Source organism: Mus caroli, unplaced genomic scaffold (genome assembly GCF_978045245.1).
Source record: "Mus caroli unplaced genomic scaffold, Mus_caroli_1 scaffold_16, whole genome shotgun sequence".
In the NCBI taxonomy this organism is placed as follows: Eukaryota; Metazoa; Chordata; class Mammalia; order Rodentia; family Muridae; genus Mus; species Mus caroli.
Window position 1 is genome coordinate 56,735,681 of NW_028227271.1, and position 24,320 is coordinate 56,760,000.

At 35.0% G+C, this 24,320-nt stretch overlaps 1 protein-coding gene across 3 annotated transcripts in view; it reads left to right on the plus strand.

The window, feature by feature from the left end:
- The window catches only part of Csmd3 (CUB and Sushi multiple domains 3), a 1,262,970-nt gene that overhangs the window by 1,088,417 nt on the left and 150,233 nt on the right, over positions 1-24,320 (plus strand). For all 3 annotated transcript variants that reach the window (XM_029469819.2, XM_021183659.3, XM_029469820.2), the window contains 3 exons: positions 4,752-4,876; positions 13,155-13,251; positions 14,628-14,732. In XM_029469819.2, coding sequence (XP_029325679.1) covers positions 4,752-4,876; positions 13,155-13,251; positions 14,628-14,732 — 327 coding nt within the window. The remainder of the gene's footprint in view (positions 1-4,751; positions 4,877-13,154; positions 13,252-14,627; positions 14,733-24,320) is intronic.

A 24,320-nucleotide genomic window follows, 5' to 3' on the forward strand; every position in this document is an offset into this window, starting at 1 on the left:
ACATGGAACATCAAGTAGTAGTAAGAATGGGTACCTTTCCTCATATTAAGGCTGGACAAGTGTTGCTGGAATTTACCACCCTAATAATCCCGTATAAACACAAAATCCAGATATTATAATTATAAGCTACATGCCTTGAATGGGTAGATATTTTTCTCTTACTGGTAGTAAAATTCTGACAGAGGCACACATAGGCAAAGGAGGTTTCTACTATGCATAGAGATGGCTCAGACAGAGAATGAGTTGGTAGATCTATCATTATACTAAATTATTCCCCAGCCTTAAAAGATTCTCCCCTCCACACAGTTGTGTCAATTGAGGCTTCTCTTCCTCTTCCTCTGTTCTCTCTCTCTCTCTCTCTCTCTCTCTCTCTCTCTCTTTCTCTCTCTCTCCCCTTTCTCTCTCCTGAACAGTTCTCCTCTCTTCTTACCTACCACAACTCTAGAGCCTTCAATCACCTTTCCCTTCCAATGCCTAGTCACAATTTCTAGCCTTTTATTGACCAGTTAAAAATGGGAGAAGGTTCAGATGACATCACCTGAGTAAATGATACTTGTTGGCGCAACCCTTCTTGAGGAACCAGTATTAACATCAGAAACAAATAAGATTAGGCCAACCCACTACAGACACGTCAACCCTGTAGGATGAAAACGGTCCACAAAAGAGTTACAGACAGCTCCTGCTTCCAATGTTAGGAGCCCTACAAGGAAAAAAATAATATATATATATATATATATATAATTTGCAGGTGGCCTAGGTCACACGCATGCAAGTCCCCTGGTTGTTGGTTCAGTTTTTATGAGCCCCATATGAATCCAAGTTAGTTGATTTTGTAGGTTTTCTTTTGGTGTACTTGACCCCCATGGCTCCTACAATCCTTCCTCTTCTGTAGCATTCCTTGAGATCCACCTAATGATTGGCTGTGGGTCTCTGTGGGTCTCTACATTTGTTTCCATCAATTAGTGGTTGAAGCCTCTCTGATGACATTTTATAAATATAGCAGAATATCATCAGCAATCATTTCATGGACTTTTGCTGTTGTTTTTGTCTTGTTTGGTTTTGTTGTTACCAGTCATATTTGGCTCTACCCAAGGTCCCTGGGCTCTCCAGCTTTTGAGTTCTGGATCTCCAAGCAATCTCAAGGTGGGGTTCTGTCTAGTGGCATATGTCTCCAGCTGGACCGGTCATTGTTTGGCCACTCTCACAATTTCTGTAGCCTATGTCCTGCCTACAAGATGTGCTGCACCACCTGTATTTTAAACTAGGTTCTGTGGACTGAAATCAGACATCTGGCTTTCATTGGGGTATTTTTTTTTCCTGGCTGAGAAATGCCTTCAGTCCAAGCATATATTTTAAGAGAAAGTTACAGGATTTGTTGAGAGACTGAAATTAGATAGGACTATAAAATATAAGAGAAATCAGGATGAGTCTAAGTTTTATGACCTAAGAATATGATGGGTTATTGGTGGGAATATCAGAGTTGCTTAGAGGAAAGAACAGTGGAGGCATTGCTTGTATATTTGAATTTTGAAATGCTGACTGGAAAATGTCCGTATTGGAGGAGGAGTTATGGCTAGAGGTAAACACTTGGTGTTTACAGAAGATAAGGAAGTAAATGTCTTTACATGGGGATGGAGATTAGTTAGAAAGAGAAAGGCTGAAGAAATGCAGTGTGTTTATATGGAAGATTAAGTTATGGGTTTGTTTTCTTTTGTGTCATTTTATAACTTTAGAAGGATCATTTTGACAGAAACTTGGGAGTACGTATTATATATAAATTATGCAGGGAAGCCAGTGCTTTGATGAATGTAATATGTCAGGCCAAGAAAATGAGAATAGTATAAAGATGTAAGAGAATAAATGTAGTGTTTTAATTCATCCGAGGACTAGAATGAACTTTCCATTTTCCCTGTTTTTTTTTTTGTTTGTTTGATTTTTGTTTTTTTAAATCTATCTATCAATCTATCTATCTATCTATCTATCTATCTATCTATCTATCTATCTATCTATCTATCTATCATCTATCTATCTATCATCTATCTATCTATCTATCTATCTATCTATCTATCTATCATCACCTATTTATTTAATTAACTTTGGAGCAGATACTTATTTTATGATTTTTTTTTTGTTTAATTCTTTCAGGATATTTTTGAGACCTATATACGAGTTGCTGATATTTTAAAGGTGCAAAATACTCTCTGACCAATTTTATTGACATTGTGTTTAATCCTGGGAATGTAGTAGAAGAAAACAACAGATGGCATCTGAACATAAGCTCAGTGGTTAAGAATACTTGCTGATCAGACAGAAGAGGGACCTGTTCACAAACAACTGTAACTCCACTTTCATGGGATTTGACACTATCTTCTGGACTCCTGAGAGCATCCACACAAAAATGTGTGCTCACACAAACATAAAATAATTTTTAAAAAGGACGTTAAAATATTGCCACTTAGTTAATTCTTTTGTAGTACTATTTTTGAACAAGTACATTGGATTTTTTTTATTTGACTTGAGTAGTGTCACCAAACTATGATTGATTTATTTAAAATTGTTTTTTAAATATGTGCGTGAAGGCAAGGTAGCTTATAGTTATAAATGTTTGTTTACAAGCAAAAAAAATCTTCCTTTGAATCCCAGCCCCTACCTCATATAATAGTTTGTATATTAATTTTTTTATGGTTTTAGAGTTTTGTTGTAGAAAGTCAGGAAGAAAGAGAGAAGGTAGAAAGAGGGAGATCACCCATGTGGAGAGAGGGGGAGGGAGGGAGAGAGAGAGAGAGAGAGAGAGAGAGAGAGAGAGAGAGAGAGAGAAGTTTATATATTCTTATAACCTAGGTAGGTGCTTAGAGAACAGAGACAGCTTGATGGCAGACAGCATAACACTAGATTCAGAGAGAGAGAGAGAGAGAGAGAGAGAGAGAGAGAGTGAGAGAGAGAGAGAGAGAGAGAGAGAGGTGCTGTTTCAAAGGAATGTGGCAGAGAAAGAGAGAGAGAGAGAGAGAAGAGGGGAGGGGAGTGGAGGGGAGGGGAGGGGAGGAGAGGAGAAGAGAGGACCCAAGGACATCCTCAGACTCCTATGTGTCTTTCCCTTTTGATTCTCTGTGTCTCTGTCTCTGTCTCTGTCTTGTCTGTCTGTCTGTCTGTCTGCACCTTCTCCTTTCTCTCATGTATAACATGTTTTTATTTTTTTTTTATTTATTGGTACATTATAGGCAAGCTAGAAAAATATTCAATGTGCAGACTACTGTGTTATTCAAAATAATAATAGTTGTAATCAAAAGAAATTTAACTTGTCATTTATTATATTTTAATAAATGGATTTGTTTCTTTAAGTAATACTCTGCATTTTCTCAAAAAGTATTTTGTAATCAGTAGTGTTTTCATTTTGTAGAGTGAGACATTTATATTCCAAAAAATTGAAAGACCATTTTTCGAGGCACCAAAGACTCATGCATTATGCATTAGGCAATGCCCAGAATCTGAAAAAGGTCACTCATGACATGAAACCTACATGCAGTACATTCTGCAAGTAGATGGAACCTCAAACTCAGTGTATATTTAAGAGGAGGAATATGGAAGGTAAATAATGGATTACAAATAAAATTAAATTTAAAAAAAGTTGAAAGGGAGTGAGATTAAGTAACATAAAAAGACTGGTTCATTAGAATAACACATGATTCCTCAATGGAAACTCTGAAACTTAGAAGGTCCTGGATGGATTATCTACAATTTCTCAGAGACCAGCAAATACCAGTCAAGACTATCATACCTGGAAAAACTATCAAATATAATTTACTGAGAAAGAAAATTATTCCAAAATGAAATAAAATTTGAATAATACCTATATAGCAGACTAGATCTAAAGATGGCACAAGCAGGAAAACATCTGTATGAAGAAGTTAACCACACACAAGATTCAAGGAATTGTTTCAAGACAGTAATTCAAAAGTAAAGGAATAAAACTCATACCATAGCAAATCACAGGGATCAATAAATACTGATCAATAATATGACTCTCAATATCAGTGGAGAGTTTCAAAAAAGAATATTGAACATATTGTTTTTTCTATTAGGAGATAAGCTGATAATAACCACATGAAATATCTTCCTCACATCAACGAACATGGACTTTGAACCAGGGAACAAGCAGGCAGATTCTAGGTTCATCACTTGCTGTGAGATCTTTTGATCTCTAATGACTCTGTTCCCTTAGTTATGGCATGAAGAAAAATGTTTTTTTATAGTCTGTTTGGACTGTTGGAGATTTAAATAAATTTAAATTCAAGAGTTATTATTCTTGTCATATGGAGTGGATTAAGTGAATGTTTTCATTGTAATTACTACCAAAATCAATATTAGATTCTAAAAGATCTCATAACCCCCAAGCCCCAAGAATAAGAAAGGAGGTGCCAAATAACAGTAGATAAGAAACTTCTCAGTCTGTATGTATGCATTGACCTACCTTGTTTTACTTTTTATTTTCTGTGTGTGAGGAATACTGTCAAATAAGTTTTAGAGATTATAACACATATGATAGCCATAATTGTATGATTTTAGTTATTCATTTATGAATGCTGTATAATTAATTTCTGGAGACATTATTGTGGTATGCTTGAGTCTTAAAACATAAGGTGATGTGGTTTTGTTTACAAGTCTGTTCTGTATCGGAAACTTTTGTCTGACCTTTGTCTTATTGTAATCCTTTTCAGTAGAATTAACTGGCTTTCATGCTGCTTAACTTTCAGTGCCTTGTGGGGGAATTTTAACTAAGCGCAAAGGGACTATTTTGTCTCCTGGATATCCTGAGCCTTATGACAACAATTTGAATTGTGTTTGGAAGATCACAGTGCCAGAGGGAGCTGGAATTCAAGTAAGGATATTTATTAACTTTGTCTTATTTTTTTTCATTTTATATTTGGAATTAATATTTTCAATAATGGCAGGATGCATATTATTTCTTAAACTTCAGCAAATAGTTGAATTGACAAAAGTTTAATAGAAATATGTTTACTATTAATATTTTTACCTGAAAGCACAGCAAAATCCAGCTTTCAAGAAGACAATAACAAAAACAAACCAAATTCTTTTACTACACATAATAGAATCTTGAGATAAGGAGCTCAAGGGTTTTGTATATCAGAAATCCAATAGAGTATTCTCTGGCCCAGATTATTTCCATCAAAAAACTGCCAAGGCTAGGGTAAAGATAAATTCTCCACAGACACATTTCCAGTAACTTATTCCAAGGAGAACCCATCTCCTAAAGTTTCATATCTCTGAGTAGGCCAATGACTTATGAACGCATAAGTAGTATAATCAATTGAAGAGGTCAGAGCCCTCACGATGCAATCACCCCTTAAATGCACTGATTTTGAACACTGCTGCCTAAGAATATGTCTTCAGAATAGGTCATTGTGAAGATAATCTAAAAAAAGACCCATACAGTAGACATTAACATTAAAACATGACAATTGATGGCACAAAATAAATGGTATATTTCAGACTATTAAATTCGGGGTTGCTAGACGGATGAACAAGTAAATGTACTCACTGCCAAGCCTAATCATCTGGATTAGATTCCTTCTTTCACAGAAAAGAAAGAGATAATCAGCTACTGCAAATGTCCTTCACATGTACATCGTGACACTAACAAAGTTAAAGCACACACACACACAAACACGTACATAAACATATGCACACACATAAATATACACACACACAAACAAGGAGAGAGGGAGAGGGGAGGGGCAAGGGAGAGGAAGAAGTAGAGATAAATATGTAAATAACATGATTACAAAAATATTAAAGATATCTATGGGTGTGGATTATCTACTACAGCATCTGCAAGCTACCAGCAGTCACACTCCTAAAGAAAACTGACTTTCATTTTCTTAGCAGCTATCAATTTTCAATAGTTTTAAGGTAGGGATGGAGCCTCTGTAACAACTTCTTCCACACTGGAATCTTGAATGGTTTGATCTTGTATAGGTCTCATGTAAGGGACTACAGCTGCTGTTAGTTAATACATGCAATGTCTCCCTCATTCCACAGAGTTCTTCCCTTTCCTCAGACTTTTACATTCTTCCTACTCCTGCTTTTAAAATGTTCCCTAATCCCTGAGGGTAGGGTTGAAATAGATGCCGCATCTATAGTTGAGTGTCCCTGCTCATTCATAGCCACTTATTCTTAGCTTTTTGTTCATATGTGGCACCTCTATAGGAACCACTGAAAAAGCATGATTCTTTGAACACAGTTGAGAGCATCAGTTGCCTATTTAGTGTGCAATTTGACAACATGAGCATTGAGTGAAACAGCAGGAAATAGGTCCAGCTAGGGCCAATGACCTCCCTATCCTGGAGCTTTTGACTAGTTTCACAACCTCAGGCACAAATTCCCTCTGAGGGACAGACCTGGAATTCTACCAGGAAACTGTTGACTACCCAGTAACCACCATGCCAATATTGCAGCAGTGGGTACATAAATTCAGGCAGGTTGGTATTGCAGCATTCAGCATACAATGTTGAATAAAACAATGATTTATTTTTGCATCCAGAACCCCACATGGCATAATTCCAGTACTATGAAAGGTATCCAGCAGGATATTTTCCTAGTTAGCCTGAGATTGATGTCTCTATGTCCTATAAGCCAGTGTGGTGTCTGCAGATATAGGATTGTATCATCTTGTTCCTTGATTAAGCAAGCACATTTACAATGGCCTTTTGTGTTAGAAGGGGCTTCTGCAGGGGGCTTCTACAACTAGCAATTTATAGGGTGGTGTCCCATAGCTGGTGCTGAAATTTTGGTTTAATAACGCAGGTTTTTGGGGGAGCAGTATTGTTCTCAATGCAAAACATCTTTGCTCTCATATATAGTCAGACATACATATATAATTAGCTGAAAAAGGAGTGGGTTTTCACAGTTTTTTTCTTATATACCCTTAGTTTTAGTTAGCCTACCTGTTTTTAGTCCTCTCCCCTATTTCATACTTAACCCTTTATCCGACAGCCAATCTCTTTCTATTCATTTGTGATGTCCATACCCTCTTTAAGGCATCTTTCCTCCTTCCTCTCATGATTCTTGTCTGCCTTTCTCCTAAATAGACATTCTGAAGAAAATAGGTTAAACAAAGACTTCAGGGTTGTACATACCTCTGGTTGTGCTCTGAAGTGAGAATCACAGAGAACTTTCATTAGCTCATTCATTTATAAGTCTATGAAGGACGTCCTTGATTATTTAAATGTTATCAGCTATTTCTCTACTATCTTGTCCTATTTTTGTTAATCTGCAGTGTGGCTTTAGTACCTAATGCTCTAATCAAGCTGTTCTCCCATGAACACCTGCATGATTAAATCTTTTGCATTGCTGATCTGTGCATTGAGACAACACAGTTTAACATTACAGATTCTCCTGTCACTCTCAAAACACTTCTCCCCACCTTAGTCATGACATCAATGTTTTCTTGGATCGTAGGACCTTTCCTTTACCCGAATCACCTGCTTCTATATTTAATCTTGTCTCTTCTTTAATGTCAACCCCTTATGCAGGTACTAATGTTCTCGAGAGTCTGAAGCCTATTTACTTCGGCTTCTGTCATCTTCTTTTCACAGTCTTTACTTCTATGTTCCTAGTGACTGTTATGAGCTAAGCATGACTCGGATAATAACAGATAATAAAAGAAAAACAAGTGACAATGATGACAAAATAAAAAACAAAATCTCCTTTTTTTTGAAAGATGGACAGAATTAATGATAGTGTTTGTATCAATAGAAGAAGCCCACATCTATAACACCAGATTTATACTATCTACACTAGTCAATGGGTTTTACAGCTAAGTTTATTGCTAAATTATCCAATAGTAGTTCTAGGATTTTTTTCATCAAATGATTTCTCCATCCCCCACTCTCAGCATGCACCAATCTCTATACAGTTTATTTTCTCAGTCATTCTCTATATGACAATGTCTCCAACCACATTTAGTTTTCAAGCCAGAAATTCTGAATTTTATTCTGACTTACATTTGTGTCTAACAAACTGCTCCAACACGGTCTTTCATAAGTCTCTCTTTCCATTTGTGTTTTCTACCACAAAAGATCAAATTGGTCTTATCCTTGATCCAGACATATTCTCTTTAGTCTGTTCCTAACAAAGTGAATAAAAAGAGCAACCAACCAACCAACCAACCAACCAACCAACCAACCAACCAACCACCAACCACTTCTAAATATTAAAATCTTATACTATAATTTTCTTTTGTTTTAATATTTTTTATTAGATATTTTCCTCATTTACATTTCCAATGCTATCCCAAAAGTCCCCCATACCCTCCCCCCGACTCCCCTACCCACCCACTCCCACTTCTTGGCCCTGGAATTCCCCTGTACTGAGGCATATAAAGTTTGCAAGACCAATGGACCTCTCTTTCCACTGATGGCCGGCTAGGCGATCTTCTGATATATATGCAGCTAGAGACATGAGCTCCAGGGGGTACTGATTAGTTCATATTGTTGTTCCATCTATAGGGTTGCAGATCCCTTTAGCTCCTTGGATACTTTCTCTAGCTCCTCCATTGGGGGCCCTGTGATCCATCCACTAGCTGACTGTGAGCATCCACTTCTGTGTTTGCTAGGCCCAGGCATAGTCTCAAAAGAGACAGCTATATCAGGGTCCTTTCAGCAAAATCTGCTAGTGTATGCAATGGTGTCTGCGTTTGGTGGCTGATTATGGGATGGATCCCCGGATATGGTAGTCTCTAGATGGTCCATCCTTTTGTCTCAACTCCAAACTTTGTCTCTGTAACTCCTTCCATGGGTGTTTTGTTCCCAATTCTAAGAAGGGGCAAAGTGTCCATCCACACTTTGGTCTTCGTTCTTCTTGAGTTTCATGTGCTTTGTATCATTTTCTTACTCATGGTACCTGCATTTCCCCATCATTTTAAACACTCATAAGTACTCATTTCTCTGTGCTCAGTACCATTTCTTAAAGTTTATTGTGCTCACAACATCCATTGCTGTAACAGTGTGACATCCATTTTCCTGTGGATACTGTGAATATTATTTCCTTTGTCGTTGACAGTAGCCAACATCTCTCCTTATTTGCCGTAACCTTACTTTCATTTCTGTATGAAACATATTTCTGTGATAAACCTTCTATGAACTAGATAAGAGGTTAAATTTCCTCCTATATAGTTTTATTATAACACTATTAGATTTTCCTATCACCTGCTAATTGTTTATACGCTGCTGAGACGAGCAGCCATCATAGTTCTGACACATACCGCAGGACATGGCACTACAAGCTCAGTACATACTTTTAGAAAAGTTCATGGACATTTCCTCAAGTAATGGATTTGGAACTATTTTGGAGAGTTAGAAGTGCATAATAAATATCTACAGACGAATTTTGGTATATCCCTCGCCTTGAGCAAACAGCCTCAAAACTGTACATGTCAATGCCAATATAAAATCTTTACTTAGAAAGCACAACATTTATTTATTCCACCTACAAAACAGAATCTGAGTTTAGCAGAGTATTTAGAAATCTCATAGCATGATATGTATACTGGATTCTTAAGTACTCAGGAGGACTGTTTATCACCTTGAGAAATAAGTCCCCATATGGACTCTATTATTGGACATATCATACTTAGTGTATCTTTTATGTTTTATTTTAAGAACAATCTATTGATTGTTCTATAAGTAATATATAGGTTTGAGAAAAATTTAACTTTAGAGGTTTGGAACTAAACATGTATGTATTAAGAATTATATTTAATATAACAGCTCTGGGTTGAAATGAACTACGCTTTGGTAGAAAAACTCAGAAAAGATTCTAAAATAGGCAATATTTTATTATTGAGAGTTGTGTGGGAAAATGTCAACAAAAAGATCAGTCTGTTATATTAATATGATGTGATATGTTTGTAAGAAATGATAGATTCATTTCTTTCCCTCTTTATTTTATCAGAATGTCCCAGGGACAGCTTCTTAGGAGCTGCATTTAACAAAAGAACTATTTATGAAATCATGAAGAAATACTGATTGCATAATTATTATCAACATGAATCTCCTAAGTTCCTGTGATTCCAGAATAAAGGGATAAAGTTAGGGTTTCTATCGCTGCAATGAAACACAACCAAAAGCAACATGGGATGAAAGATTTACTTGGTTTACAATTATACATTACTATTCACCATCAAAGGATGTCGGGACAGTAATTCAAACAGTGCAGGGACATGGAGGCAAGGGCTGATGCAGAGGAGATTGTGGATCCAGGACCATCATCTTATAGATAGCTCTATCTACAATGGGTTGGATGCTCACACATCAATTGCTAGTTAAGAAAATACTCCATGGACTTGCTTTCACTCCAGTCTTATGGAGACATTGTCTTAATTGAGATTCTAGCCTACCATATAACTTTAGTTTATGTGAAGTTGACCCCAAACTATCCAGCATACTCTACCACAAAGCTATCCTGCTGCCACGATGGCTAGTTTTTCCCAAAACTTCTCACAAGGCTGAAATGAAACCATATACTTCTGTTGTTTCTTATTAGACTTTCTGTCCTTGTACTTTCTCACTCATTAACTTGCATAAGAGATTCCAGAACACTGCCTGTTAGTTTTTCTGGCCATTTCATGCTTCTATACTCAATATGGTGATATCATATCAAGCTATATTTCTTAGACTCTCAGTCACAAATAGTATCAGATGTTTGTGAATACTTTATCATCATGAAATAAATAGCTATTTAATTGAGTATCCAAATCTTGTATCATTATACAGACATCAAATTAGCAATAGGTCCTCTCCTATTCCAGGTCTCTGTGAATTTCTTACTATGTTTTCCCCAACATTGAATAAGAGCATATATTTCTTTGCTTTTGGCCACACCCATCTGGTTTTGGCTTTTGTGGATGCTGTGCTTTCTTATTTACCTTTATACTTTTTTCAGTACATTTTTTCATATGTCTTAAGGTTTTCCATTTGGTTACTTCTTAAAGGTGCATCCCACCCCAATAAATAAGGTAATATTTATAAGCTCCTTGTATTAAGATCTGTTGCTCCTAAATACACGGACAAATCCAGAATTTAACAAATGTTCTTCCCCTTTTAAGCATAGCAGGCACACCTAGAAATGCTTAAATGTTGTTCTGCTTCTATGCTCTGAATAACTCAGGGGAAAACAGAAATTGTTCTTGAATATCTAGTCTCAGTCTCTTGTTTACATCACATGGAATCCAGTGATTGCCCTCATGTGAACACATGTGACACCAAGAGTTTTGCTGTCCCACTTCTGCATCCTATCTAATTCATCTGTAGAGAGCTTCACTTTCCACTTTCATTTCCTCCACCAATTCAGATCTGCACTTGAAGTCTTGATTATATCCCCCTCCTAATTCGCAATCCTTTAGTGGAAAACTGAAGGCATAATTATACTTTCAAGTGCATGATTATTTTTGCTAGTGTTTAGTATTTAATCACTTTTCTCTCCTCATCTTTCTCAGCTAAGATTCTGAGCTTTCAATTTATACTACACATTAAGCTTTTAATACACATTGTTTAGCTTAAATGTTAGGGAATCTGTGAATTAGACAATTTCTTCACAATAACTTTTGTGAAGAATTTGCAGCACAAGATTGACAGCATCTCTAGGCAGTTAGACATGTTTAAGTAAAGGTTATAAGGAAGTTTCAAACCCAGTGACCCTGACTTGTGTTTCTTGTATTTATCATTAAGCAGCACTCCTTGTCTGTGTTCTATTGTGCTTCTAACCATGCATTCAGCTTTCCTCTTACATAGAGATTCTCTCTACTGTGGCTAAATTGGATTACTGAGAGTCCACTGAGTCCAGATCATGGTTTGATTCATCCACCGTTTCACACTCTTAATAATTTCCTTCCTGTAGAAGCTTCTCATTACCTTAAGCTCAGATCAAAAATCAACTTCTGCATGAATCTTTACAAGGTATTTTTGGCATAGTATAATGGTTTTTTTTTTTTTTTTTTTTTTTTTTTTTTTTTTACATTGGACTGAAGAAAAGAAAAATTCGGAAAATAATTGGGAATGAATTACTGTTTAATAAAGTAATGGTTGGAGCTTTAATCCTTGTTGTTCTGGAACAGCACATTAGATCAGCTGCCAATCATGCAGGCAGGATATCTCCTGCCATGTGCCACTCACCCCTGGAGCAGCAGTGCCAGCATCTACTTGAATAGGAGAGTGATGGAGGGCTGTTTTGCAGAAAAGAACAGTTTAATGAGCAGAATTGTCATAACTATGTAGCAAATGAGTACCTACACTTATAACAGAATCCAGTTAGTAAAAATGAATGCATTCTAATAAAATTCTCCCTTTCCTTCTTGAAAGCTACAAAGCAGTCTATAAAGAACAGAATGGAATCCACAGTTGTGAGTTCCATGGGTTCCTGGAAACTTCATACTGTGCCAAGTGAGGTACAACAAAATAGCACATGTCTGTTTCTTTAAATAAAATCTAATAGACACAGAATCATAGCCCGGTATTTGCCTTCTCACACGAGGGATCTTCAAGGTGACTTCTATTCTGACTACATTAATAAAAATAGTCTTTGAAAGATCCATACAAATCTATTACAAAATACTGCCTGTGGCTGCCTATATTGACAGTAATGTAAATATTAAAGAAAAAAATCGAATGGATTTATACATGGAAATGAGTTCAAGAATAAACCTACTGAAAATGCACTGCAGTCCTCTGTGCTTGTGAGCCACAGATCTGTTTATTTTCTTACAGTAAAGCAAAGAGAAAATTGAGCCACTGACAGAAGTCTAGTACTCCAAAGCATTAATGTTAGCTAGCTATTTAGAACATGAATTTGAATTCCTAGCAAATTAAGCCAAAGCATTTAGTAACAGTATGTTCTAAAATGGAGACATCAACTTCCACGTTATGTCCATCATGCACTCTGCCAGCTGTTCCATAACGCTTCTCTCATACAAATTAGTTCATGTTGACCAGTAATATTATACCCCAAATCAATTTTTGTTGATCCATCTATTATATCAACAGGGATGTTGTCTGACCTTGTGATCTGTCTTCTAGTGGGTGCCTCTAGACTGCATATCTGCTTAGAAGCATTAATTTTCACCAGAAACTGTTATTTCATAGGTACAAGTAGTTAGCTTTGCTACGGAGCACAACTGGGATTCTCTGGACTTCTATGATGGGGGAGACAACAATGCACCGAGACTTGGAAGTTATTCAGGTAAAAAAGAAATCAGAGTTCATTGAAAATGAAAATATAACCAGCAGTATAGAAAAAGGATTAAAATAATTGCTACAAACTCTTTGAGGTTTAATTATGAATCATACACTAGGACCTAAGATACAAGAAGTTTTAAAGTACTGAAAGGAGTTATACATGCTCGTTGAAGCTTTCCAGCATTCTAGTAATAGTTTACCAATATGTCATGATTCTTTTTTGTGTGTGTGATGATCCTTTTATACAAATAGTATAGGTGATATGTGTCATTAACATATAACACATATCATACGTTGCCAGAGTTTGAACCGCTATGGTTAGATGGAGAGCTGGACCCAGCTGGAGAGACGACAGCATCAGAATTCTTAATTACTATGAACCTCTAAGTTGTAAGGCAGGTCTGGACATTCTGGCATCTGTTTACCTCTTACTTCCTAGCTGGCAGGGATGACATCAAGGAAAACAGTCAGATCATAAACAATTCCGTATCAAAATCCAGTCTATAAGTGATTTTTCCCATTTTCCCCAAGCAGTCAGCAGGATATCTTATAGGCATCCGTATAAAGCAAGTGTAAACATTCCCTATGAATTTTCCCCTATGAAATATTCCCTATGAATAGTCTGAAGATATATGTAGCTCTGAACACACATCTACTTTGGAGTTTATCTCAAAACAGAATTCATAGTTATTTTCAATGCTTGCTGTTTGAAACTCTTGGATATTTAGAGTTTCTGAATGAATAGGCAGGGATTAATTTGTTCCGGCAGATATTTTATATTTTCAAATTTAATAGTTGGGTTGAACAAGGTTCATTTGCTTCAGAAGTTCCAAAATCCATTATAATAAATCTGCTGAGAAAGAGGCTAATATTATTTCAAAACTGGGTCTTTTTTGGAAAGCTAACCATCAGTTTTGCTATCAGAGTATAAGAAATATCAAGTATTCAACCTGTTGAAGAATAATGCATCTATTTTATTAATAAATGTGAATTAATGCATAACTGCTCTAAATCTATACAAAGCCTTGCATTACAATGGTCTAAAGAACACAAGCAAATTGTAAAATAATTGTTATTTTTAATTCACACATATGATTTGCAATTTCCATGAAACTCAAACAGCTTTTGGGCACACTCTTTATGTTTCTAACTTTAGGAAATTATCTGAAATCATTTCATAAGTCACTCTCAGAGACTGGGTCAGTGAAATAAAATGGGATAAAGGGGGAAATATTTTTACTGAATTTCCTCAAATCCTTTTGAGCAATTTACAGTTTTAGTTACAATGGCTTGACTGCTTATGAGTTGACTTAATTTCTTTATTGGTGCTGTGGTATTTTACACATGATCCTTGACCTGACTTGTCAATTGTCTTTTCAGGAACAACAATACCTCATCTTCTCAATAGTACATCTAATAATTTATACCTAAATTTCCAATCAGACATCAGTGTCTCTGCTGCAGGATTTCATCTTGAGTACACAGGTAAAGGTAATTTATTAACTCCAAAAGTTAAAACAGGTTTTGTCATATTCCAGTTTGCTTTTGATTTATCTTATTTTTTGTTTTATTATTATTCCTTACATGCTTTTTATTTTCTTTTTTTTTATATATATAATCAAAATATATTTATTTCATCCTCATATATATGAATATATATATATATATATATATATATATATATATATATATATATATGAAATGAAAATCAAGGCTCATCAGAGCACAGGTTTAACAGCCCCCTGGCTACATTCACTCTACTGATTTCCAAATTAAGAGCCATTTTCCTTTCTCTATCCTATGACTACCCATTTAGTAGTCTGCCTGGGCCCTTTACTGGGAGAGCTCATGCTTTATATCATGACTATCTTTATACTTCCACCTCTGACAATTAGTTATAGCTGAGGAGAGTCAAAAGACCGTAGTCAGATGTAGCTCTCAGCAAAGGAGGCTAACGCTGCAACAGGATCCTTCTGCACACGTTTATTGGGAGAGCTTGATTGTAGAGGCGAAAAAACCGCTTTTTATTTTCTAAGGAGATGAAGAAAACTTAGGGAATCAAGTGGGAGAGTAATTCAGGAAGAACTAGGATACATAGAAGGAAGTGAAACCACAATCAAAATATATTGTATGGAAAAAATCTATTTTCAATAAGAACGAAATAAAACCTTCAGAGCAAAACAAAAATAACAGTAAACAAAAATACGGTTCTTTTTATACAAATGACATCAACTCTGACAAGACATTCAGTCTGATCTAATGTTGTTTGAGATTTCAAAATATTCTCTCAATTCAGTTGAAAAAACTTGTGTGTAGAAAATGCAGATGTTTTGGCAGATGCAATTATTTTTAATGTTGGGAGAAGCAACATGATTTTTACCCCTCTAATAAATTTATAAGTGTCCAGTACTCATAAGGATATGAATCAATGTTTTAAAATATATTCTTGTGATAGTGAAATCTTAGACTGGCTGGTAAGCAATTTCCACTCCAAATTCTCATTAGCACCACCAACAACGATTGTACTGATTCTTTAAAAGTGAGTGCTTTAGATGTGACCTGTATGTGGAAGAAGCAGTATGTGTCCATATGTGATTGGTTTAGGTAACTGCATATGTTCCACAGGGTCCTCTGTGCCATTACATACAAAAGGAAATTGACCACAAATTACTCTAGCTAGGGATTTGATATCAGAATATTGATCACAAGTGACTCACTTCTTTACCCTCTTCCCTGCCTTTTGTTTTTCACTATCCCATGATAGCTCTGGTGGGCCTTTTATACAAGTGACACACTTCCTTGCCTTCTTGCTGGTTTTATAGGAATTAAGTGCATTTAGTTTTTTACTATCCCATATGAAACCCTTGGTATACCTTTTACATACAGCTTTTATTTGAGTGCACTAAATTTCTTGCACATCCATTTTACTGAGTTTTAAATAAAGAAACTTATTGACACTTTTTGCATCCATTGATCATATATTTTATTATTCATTTTATAAAAAAAGGTCACATGTAATGGTATGTATTCTAAAACATCCTTACATTTATATAATAAATATAATTTGGCCATCATGCATAGCTCTTTTAACTATGTGTTAAATTTATCCATTAGTGTTACGTTGAATATTTTTTGCCTTCTTGGTCAACAATGGCGTTTACTATTGAACTACTTTTTTTTTTTTCAAATTGTATTTTTGTGGCTCAGTGGCAAGAAGATACTGATATCAATAGTGAATTTGGAAATGTTCATTCCTATATCATTTGTGGAAGAGTTTGATAACTGCTGGGTGAAGTCACTAAATACTTTGGACAATTCGCTTATACAGTCTTTTTCTAGATCTTCATTTGTTTATATTACTGATTCAATGTCTTTACTTATTGATTGATTACAATCAATCAATTGATTGACATTGATTACAATGTCTTTATTTATTGGTCTATTAAGAGTTTATAGGTTTTTTCCTTCAGAGATTTAATGTTTCTAGTATCTTCTCCCATTTTGTTCAGTTTTCAATTTTTTGCTTAATTATTCACTGTGTTTTTTAAAGTTCATTTACAACCTTTCCTTGGTATCAGTTACAATGCTTCCCCTATTATGATAGAATTTATAAGTCAAGGTAAAGGTCACTTGAATTAGTTACTTTTCTCATTGCTGTGTCAGAATACGTAGCAAAAGTTGCATGAGGAAGTAACAATCTATTTCTACCATCTTTTATTTTCTAGTCAGTCATCATGGTAGAATTGGCACCGTGGCTTCATGCTAGTGAAAACTTAAGCTGATATGGCAATAGATAGAAGGAGAGAGCTAGCTCAGAGACAGTGACTAGTATAAATTCCAAGGCACACTTCAGTGACAAATTTCCTCTAGCAAGGTTCTATGTTCCACAAGTTCTACAACATCCATGAACCATGCTAGCACCTGGACCTGATGATCAAAGAAAATAATGAAGTTGTTGAAAATTTCATTTGGAATTAGAATAAGTGGCTTTCTTTGTATAGAAACCATATAATGGTATCCAATTTTTGGAAAAGCATTTAAACAAACAAACACAAGAACAAACCAAGACAAGCTGCATAAAAGGGATTAGGCCTGTTACTTGAATACATCTATGAGATGTTATAGTAATTCTAGATCAAATGTATCATATATGTAATTAGGATATCTTATGAATAAAGAGAAATTAATTCCTTTTAATTTAGAATGCATACTCCATGCAAACAGCATTGGACATACAACATAGCTGTGTTCATTTATATTATTTATATTATAGTGTCCCACAATGTGTCAAATTTCTAATACTTGATAAGTACTCAAAACCAATGTATTGATTAAATAAATGAATGATGAAATCTAATCCTTAAATATAGATTGTGTCAAATATATGTAATTGACAAATACCCACAACAATATGACAACACCTGTGTTGATGTTTGTGAGAGAATCTCGACTGTAGTTCTAGGCACAGTTTATATTTATTATACAGGTCTGCTTCTTGACAGTACGACTCTACGTATTATCACTTCAACATCTGTTAGTTCAGGCCATTCGGTCCACTGCTAAAACCCAGTGAGTTATGCTGAATGTGTTGATAGAGCAAAATTTCCAATGGGAAAGAAGAGAGCCAGAAATGATACACATGTACTTAGTAAAGACTAGTTATTCCATGTAGCTCTCTATTACTTTAATGGGTAATTGATAATCAACTTAATGACAGAGGACTTTTATTTTGGCATACTCTTTTAAAGTTTCTAGTTCGCCATTGGGCAGATTTGTTGTCTTTTGGACTGTCAATAACTGAAATGTATAGAAGAAAACCTTCTCCTCATAGTTATGGAGAAAAGAAGAGGAAAAGCCAGAGGTCACAAAATTTTCTTGAAGATCATGTATCTGATAAATAATATCTTCACCTGGTTCTCACCTCTGAAATGTATCTTTCCTTTCCAGTATAACTGTACCAGCATCTAAGCCTTTCTGATGTGGATTTTTTTTGGGGGACAACAATGGTTCAAACTCTAACATTAGTTAACGAATGCTAGAGTTATTATACTGCATTTATGAAGCTCAAGAGCTATATATATATATATATATATATATATATATATATATGTGTGTGTGTGTGTGTGTGTGTGTGTGTGTGTGTGAAAAACAAAAACATGACAAATATGTAAAGAAAACTCATTCATTCAATTTGTATAAAATGTGAACACCTTTTCTTTGAGAGACACAATGCTCAACACAGAGTATGTGAAGATACTTATGCTTCAGTCTCCTTTGAAAAAATATTAATCTAATAGAAGAGACAGAAAGGTTAAGAAACAACACATTGCTATCCACACAATAATAGATATATATGATAGATATCAATGTGGTAGAACACGCAGAACAATAAATGTGTAAATTCCATGTGTAAATTTCACAGAATTTTTCAAAGACAAGGTGACATTTGTGCATAGTCTTAAAAACTAGCTAGATGCTTAAGTTAGACAAGAAAAAAAGAATATTTTCAGCAGAACAAACTTCATGTTCATACAGAACTGTGGAGCATTCCTGCTATGAGAACTGCATCTATTTTAGGAGGCCTGGCACATAAGGTTAAAAGAAGCAGTAGTAACTAAAGCTGCTGTTGAAGGCATACCTACCTATCACATTATTGAGGGGGCCTATCTAGTTCAAAGCTTTCATCGTTTCTTTAATCATATATAATACAAAGTATTGAATTATATTCATAAATAGCTTGGAGAAGCTTTTTTAAGCATTTTCACCTCGAATATGTATTATTTAATGCAAAACAAATTATTACTTGTATACAGTAAGTTTAAAAATATCTTTTGTATTCAATGGTTATTTAGATAATTTTGTACTATCTTTAATGTTAAAAATAGTAGTTATCACAAGTAAGGGAAATTGATCTAGATCTTAATAAAAATATAGATGCTGATAATGGGATTTGGATTCTTAGATAAGTAAATGGTTTGCTGGCCGTAAGGGAAATGAATGAATAATGACTTCAAAGATCATAATTTTAGACTTTAAAAGCCAATATCTTTTATCCGCAGAAAGATGTATATCATCATAGATATAATTTAAGTGTCTCAAATCCTCATATTTGCTTTCTAAAGTAGAATTTAGTGCCTAGCTCTGGGAAGGACACTGATTTCTGCTGCAGGGAACTGGAAGGTAAAAGAATCATCTTTCTAGTTGCATGGAAACTTTATAGTGTGGAATATGGTCATAGACCGAGATACTAACAATTGCCAGAATTTTCTACATTAAATTCTCTATCAGAATCAAAAGTGTGAGAGAGAACTTATTATCAGTAAAGGATGAGCATTTGAACAAATCAGGCATAACTATAATAATATTGGCTTATTCTACAGATCTAGAAGTTCTTCAAAGGCAATAGATTTATTTAAATTCATATATTCTCAAGTAAATATTTTCAAAGGAATGCTTTGGGGTCAAGCTGATTCACAATACAAATAATTAGAAAAAGAAAACAGAAGAAAAATCAAAAGAAAGTGAATCCATTAGCATAATGTTAAGAACAGTGTTCAATATTATTTCAGAAATTTTGGACTAGTGTCCAGTAAGGAAATGATAAGCAAATATTTTAAGCAGTGTATTATTGTTCATCCACACAGCAACATGAAATCATTAGTATAATGTTCCCTTTTAATTGGAGCAAAACTCTAAAATCTTCCTGGATTAAAGTAAATATAATTATAAATATCAGCTAATTCTAACACTGTAATAAAAAGCCCATAAAAATAATTAAATAATAATTTTATCAAATCATATCTTTTTTGGGAGATAATGATCTTGTTAGTTAAACTAAGTAAGTTCCTTAATAACCAGTATATTTGGTGATATAGTCTCATTAAAATACTCCAGGTCTCAGTGTTGATTTTCGTCAGTGATTAAAATAGAAGTATGCAAGCATATGATGCAATAGATTATGAAGAAAAAGTTACAGATCATGCACAAGCAGTCACACGTAGCAGAGAGGGCTGGAAAAGAAAGAAACAAAGGGGGATCACACTCCTAAGTTGTGGCAGTCAATCAGCGCCAACAGAAGCCTAGAGTTCTTTTAATTAGTTGGAAACTCACTGGAATAGTCTTCATGTTATACTCCTGTGTTCTAACCAATACTGTCATCAGCACAGTATTAGCGAACTACCAAGTCTTATTCTATTAGAATGGTGGTAAGGGGAACAAGATAATTTAAATATTAAGTATAGCTTTACCAAATTAGAATCACTAAGTTTTACTCTGGTTAAGGAGAAACTTAGTTCCAAGAAGCAAGAGCAGAAGTTTGACTCCAGTTAGAAACTGATTAGTAGTAAACCTGATAGGGGATCAAGTATCCTTGTTGTCTCTATGGTTTGGATTTGGGACCTTTTCTTGGAGTGACAGAAAGGCTGCCTGCCTACTCACTGAGAGCTCACCTGAATTACTTCATACAATGCACTTGACTCAAGCAGAGGAGCTATTTTTGTTCTCAAGTAACACAATTTGGTTATGGATATATTTTTATCAAGATTTTTAAAAAAAATAGACAAATACCTAGTTTGTGTTAATATACAAACCTGTCTATTCTTGAAACATTACATTAACCAGACTTGCAAGTTTCTAAATATCATATGTTTGGAGAAAGGCTTTGAATTAGATACATTACTAAAAATGTACCATGTGGTTCTATTAAATTGGCATTTTTTCAGTCCTAACTCAGAAAGGAGACTTTTTTTTTTCATGTTTCTTCTCTACTATTCTTTCTTTTGGATGCTGGTCCAGAGTCCAACATGCTTTTCCTAGTACTCGGGACTTTCTTACTGTGTCTCCTGGCCTTTTGGGTGCTTACATATGTCATGGTGTTTTCTTCGCCTCCAAATCCCTCCTTTGGGCAACTGTATAGATTAAACTTTCCCTTCTTGGTTTTTGTTTTTTTACTTTAATACTAATCAAATCATATACAAGATTATCAGAGGAAGAAAAGGGAGAGTTAGAGGGAGACTAATATATGAGTACACAGATTTTTTTTTTTTAAAATATGAAAATGAACACAGAATCATTGCTCATATTTATTGAAACACTGATATATCAGTACATGTGCATACTATGTATTAATCTAATTAGGGTCATTAGCACACTTACTACTTAAAATATGTTTTCTTTTATTTGTTGGGAATATTGGTAAATTTTTGACCTACATGTTTGACAAAAATTCACTGTTGTCAATCACTAATACCTGACTGCCCAAGCTGTGAAGTATTACAAGTTACTCCTACACATCTTAGCTTCTGCAGTCATTAGCTACCATCTCTCTATCTTCCCACAACACTCTCCTGCCTCTAACATATTCAGACTTTCGACTTCTACAACATCCATTCTTTTAGCTCCCATATACGAATGAGGACGTCTTGTGTTTGTCATACTATGTCTGGCTTAATATACTTAACATAGCATCCTCAATTCCATTGCTAGTGCCACAAATTACAGGCCATAAGGGAATTTTTAATGGAAAACTAGGTTCTCCTGTGAATATGTACCACTTTTTTTCCCCTGACAATTATGTTGACTGTTTTACTTGGCTTCTCCGAGGAGTTCTGCGATGGGGATACGTCATCTTTCTTACTGTGTTTTGTCATTCTTTGGGTTAATAGCAGTTGTAAAGCTGCTTCATCATATGGTAGCTGTAGTTGCAGTGTTTTGAGGAATGTCTATAATGGTTTTCATAATGGCTGTAATAATTTACATTTCTACTCAAACACAACTTTTTAAAATGGAACTAAATTAAGATAATACACGTAACAAAATTTTTATGCAGTTGGGCACCTGGAAAGATAACTTATGTGCTTATGTGTGGATGAGAGTTATATTAATTCTTTTTGCATTTGCAGAGAACATACCTATTTCCCTGCATGTCTTTGATAATTCACTTTTGGTAACCACTGAAATGGATGTTCTACCCACACAGTAACATAAGGGAGGAAACACAATGGAGAAATACGAATCTCATAATATCACTATGAATACTAGCAACAGATGCAGAAGGCTTTGAGGTTTTCTATAAAAAAAAAAAAGATTTTTTTCCAAGAGAGCAGACTTTTACTACATCCTTAAAGGAATATTTTAAATAGTAGAAATTTTAGGAAACTTGGCAGGTGGTCTGTCTTGAGAGTCAAAATTTTGGCTAAGATTACTTCCATAAAGCAATGGTTTTACCCATCTAATTTGTAAAGAGAAAAAAAAGACTACTGATAACACAATTACTACACAGAGAAAAATCATCCTGCTTTTCCCCCTTTAAACAGCAAATGCTTGCACCTAAGTTCGTTTTCTAAAAGTTGCTTGCAGTGTTATTTCTCCTTTGGTCCTGGCATTTTAGCTTTGGAAGGTGACCTCTGGTACTATGCTCACCATTTACTGCAGACAAAAGAGACCCTCCTTCTGCTTAGTGAATTTTTTTCATATCTTCCTATTTTCAGGAACTGTAGATATTTGACAATTGCACATCACCCTGTCCCTGTATTCTTTTAAATAAAAACTGTACTCTCAGACTCCTTACTCCAATACCAATTTCCTGTGTCATTTTTTTGGTAGTGCTTTAGTAGTGTTCTTCCACTTGAATGAAGCAGAGTTATATTTTATGTTTTAGTTCTTTTTAAAGACTTTCTAGCTTTGCTGTTGCATCCTTACACAAGTCCTTCACTCTTGGTGAAATCCACTATGACACATTCTAGCTCAATGACTTTCTTCTATTACACAAACTAAGCCTTGGCATTCTTGACCTAGCTGGTCAAACACAGAGCTTCTTTCTCTGTATCTTAGATATTGCAGACTTTATGCCTTTCTTTAAAAAAAAAAAAAAAAAACAACAATAAAAAAAAACAAAAAAACCCTTAATGTTTTTATAAATAAGGATTTATTTTTTTGGCATGTGCGTTTATGTACATTTGGATATACGGGTTCGACAGAATATGTGTAGAGGTTAGGGAAAATTTGGAGGAATACATTCTGTCCTTTCACCGTGAAATTTGAGGGATTGAACACAGGTCTTCAGGTTTTGTAATGGCACACTGAAACACTGATCCACTGTATAAGCCTTCTTTACATTCTTACAATGCCACCCTAGTTATTCACTCAGCAAATTCTGAAAACTCAAGATTATGTTGTTAACATTAGAGAAAAAAAAGACACACTATATATTCTTATTCCACTTATCCTACTGCTAAACAGATGTACAGAGATAAAAATATTCATGTATATTAGAAAGAAATAATGAATGTGAACTTCCAGAAAACAATGTATTTCAGGGAAGAAAATAGAGTGAAATTTTGACAGGTCAATAATATGAAGGCCGGAGAAGGGGCTGGTGTGGTGGTCAGGGAAGATTTGACATCTAAATAGAATAAGAAGTGATATAGGAATACATCGTGCTGACAAGAGAGGAGAGTGTTTAGGGACCAGTCAGAACAAAATGCAGAAAGCCTGAAAGGAAAAGAGACAAAGAATAAAAGACAAAGAGGAACCAGTGCCTCAAAAACATCATCTTTAGTATAACTGGAATGATACAGCATTAGAGGAGAGCATATAAAGGTCTCCTATTTTCAAGGTACTGTCATTTTAATAATTATTAATGGTTAGATAATGATTTTTAATTAGAGTCCTTAAATTATCTCTCTTAATGAGTATTCAATGACTTTTGGGGGATATGTTCCACGGTTTTATTTCCAACAGAGAACAGCACAGTGTGATGCTCATTTACATCCTCAATAAATGACTGTCAGAAAACAGACAAAAACGTATACACTATCCCAGAGAGCTTATTGCTTTGGGTAGTGGCGGACAGCGCCATGGCATTTTCATCCCGTACCCAAGCATCTCTCAGCAAGCCAGCTGTAGCAAATGATCTAGTTTCCAGTAAGTTACTTTTATTTTTCAGAGATACATTTTTTTTTATTTAAAGGAACATGTTACCACACTATAAAGCAGTTACATAGGGGACCAGTTTATGTGCATGGGTGTTTCCTGTGAATGTATGTCTGTGCACCTTATGAGCACGTATGGTTC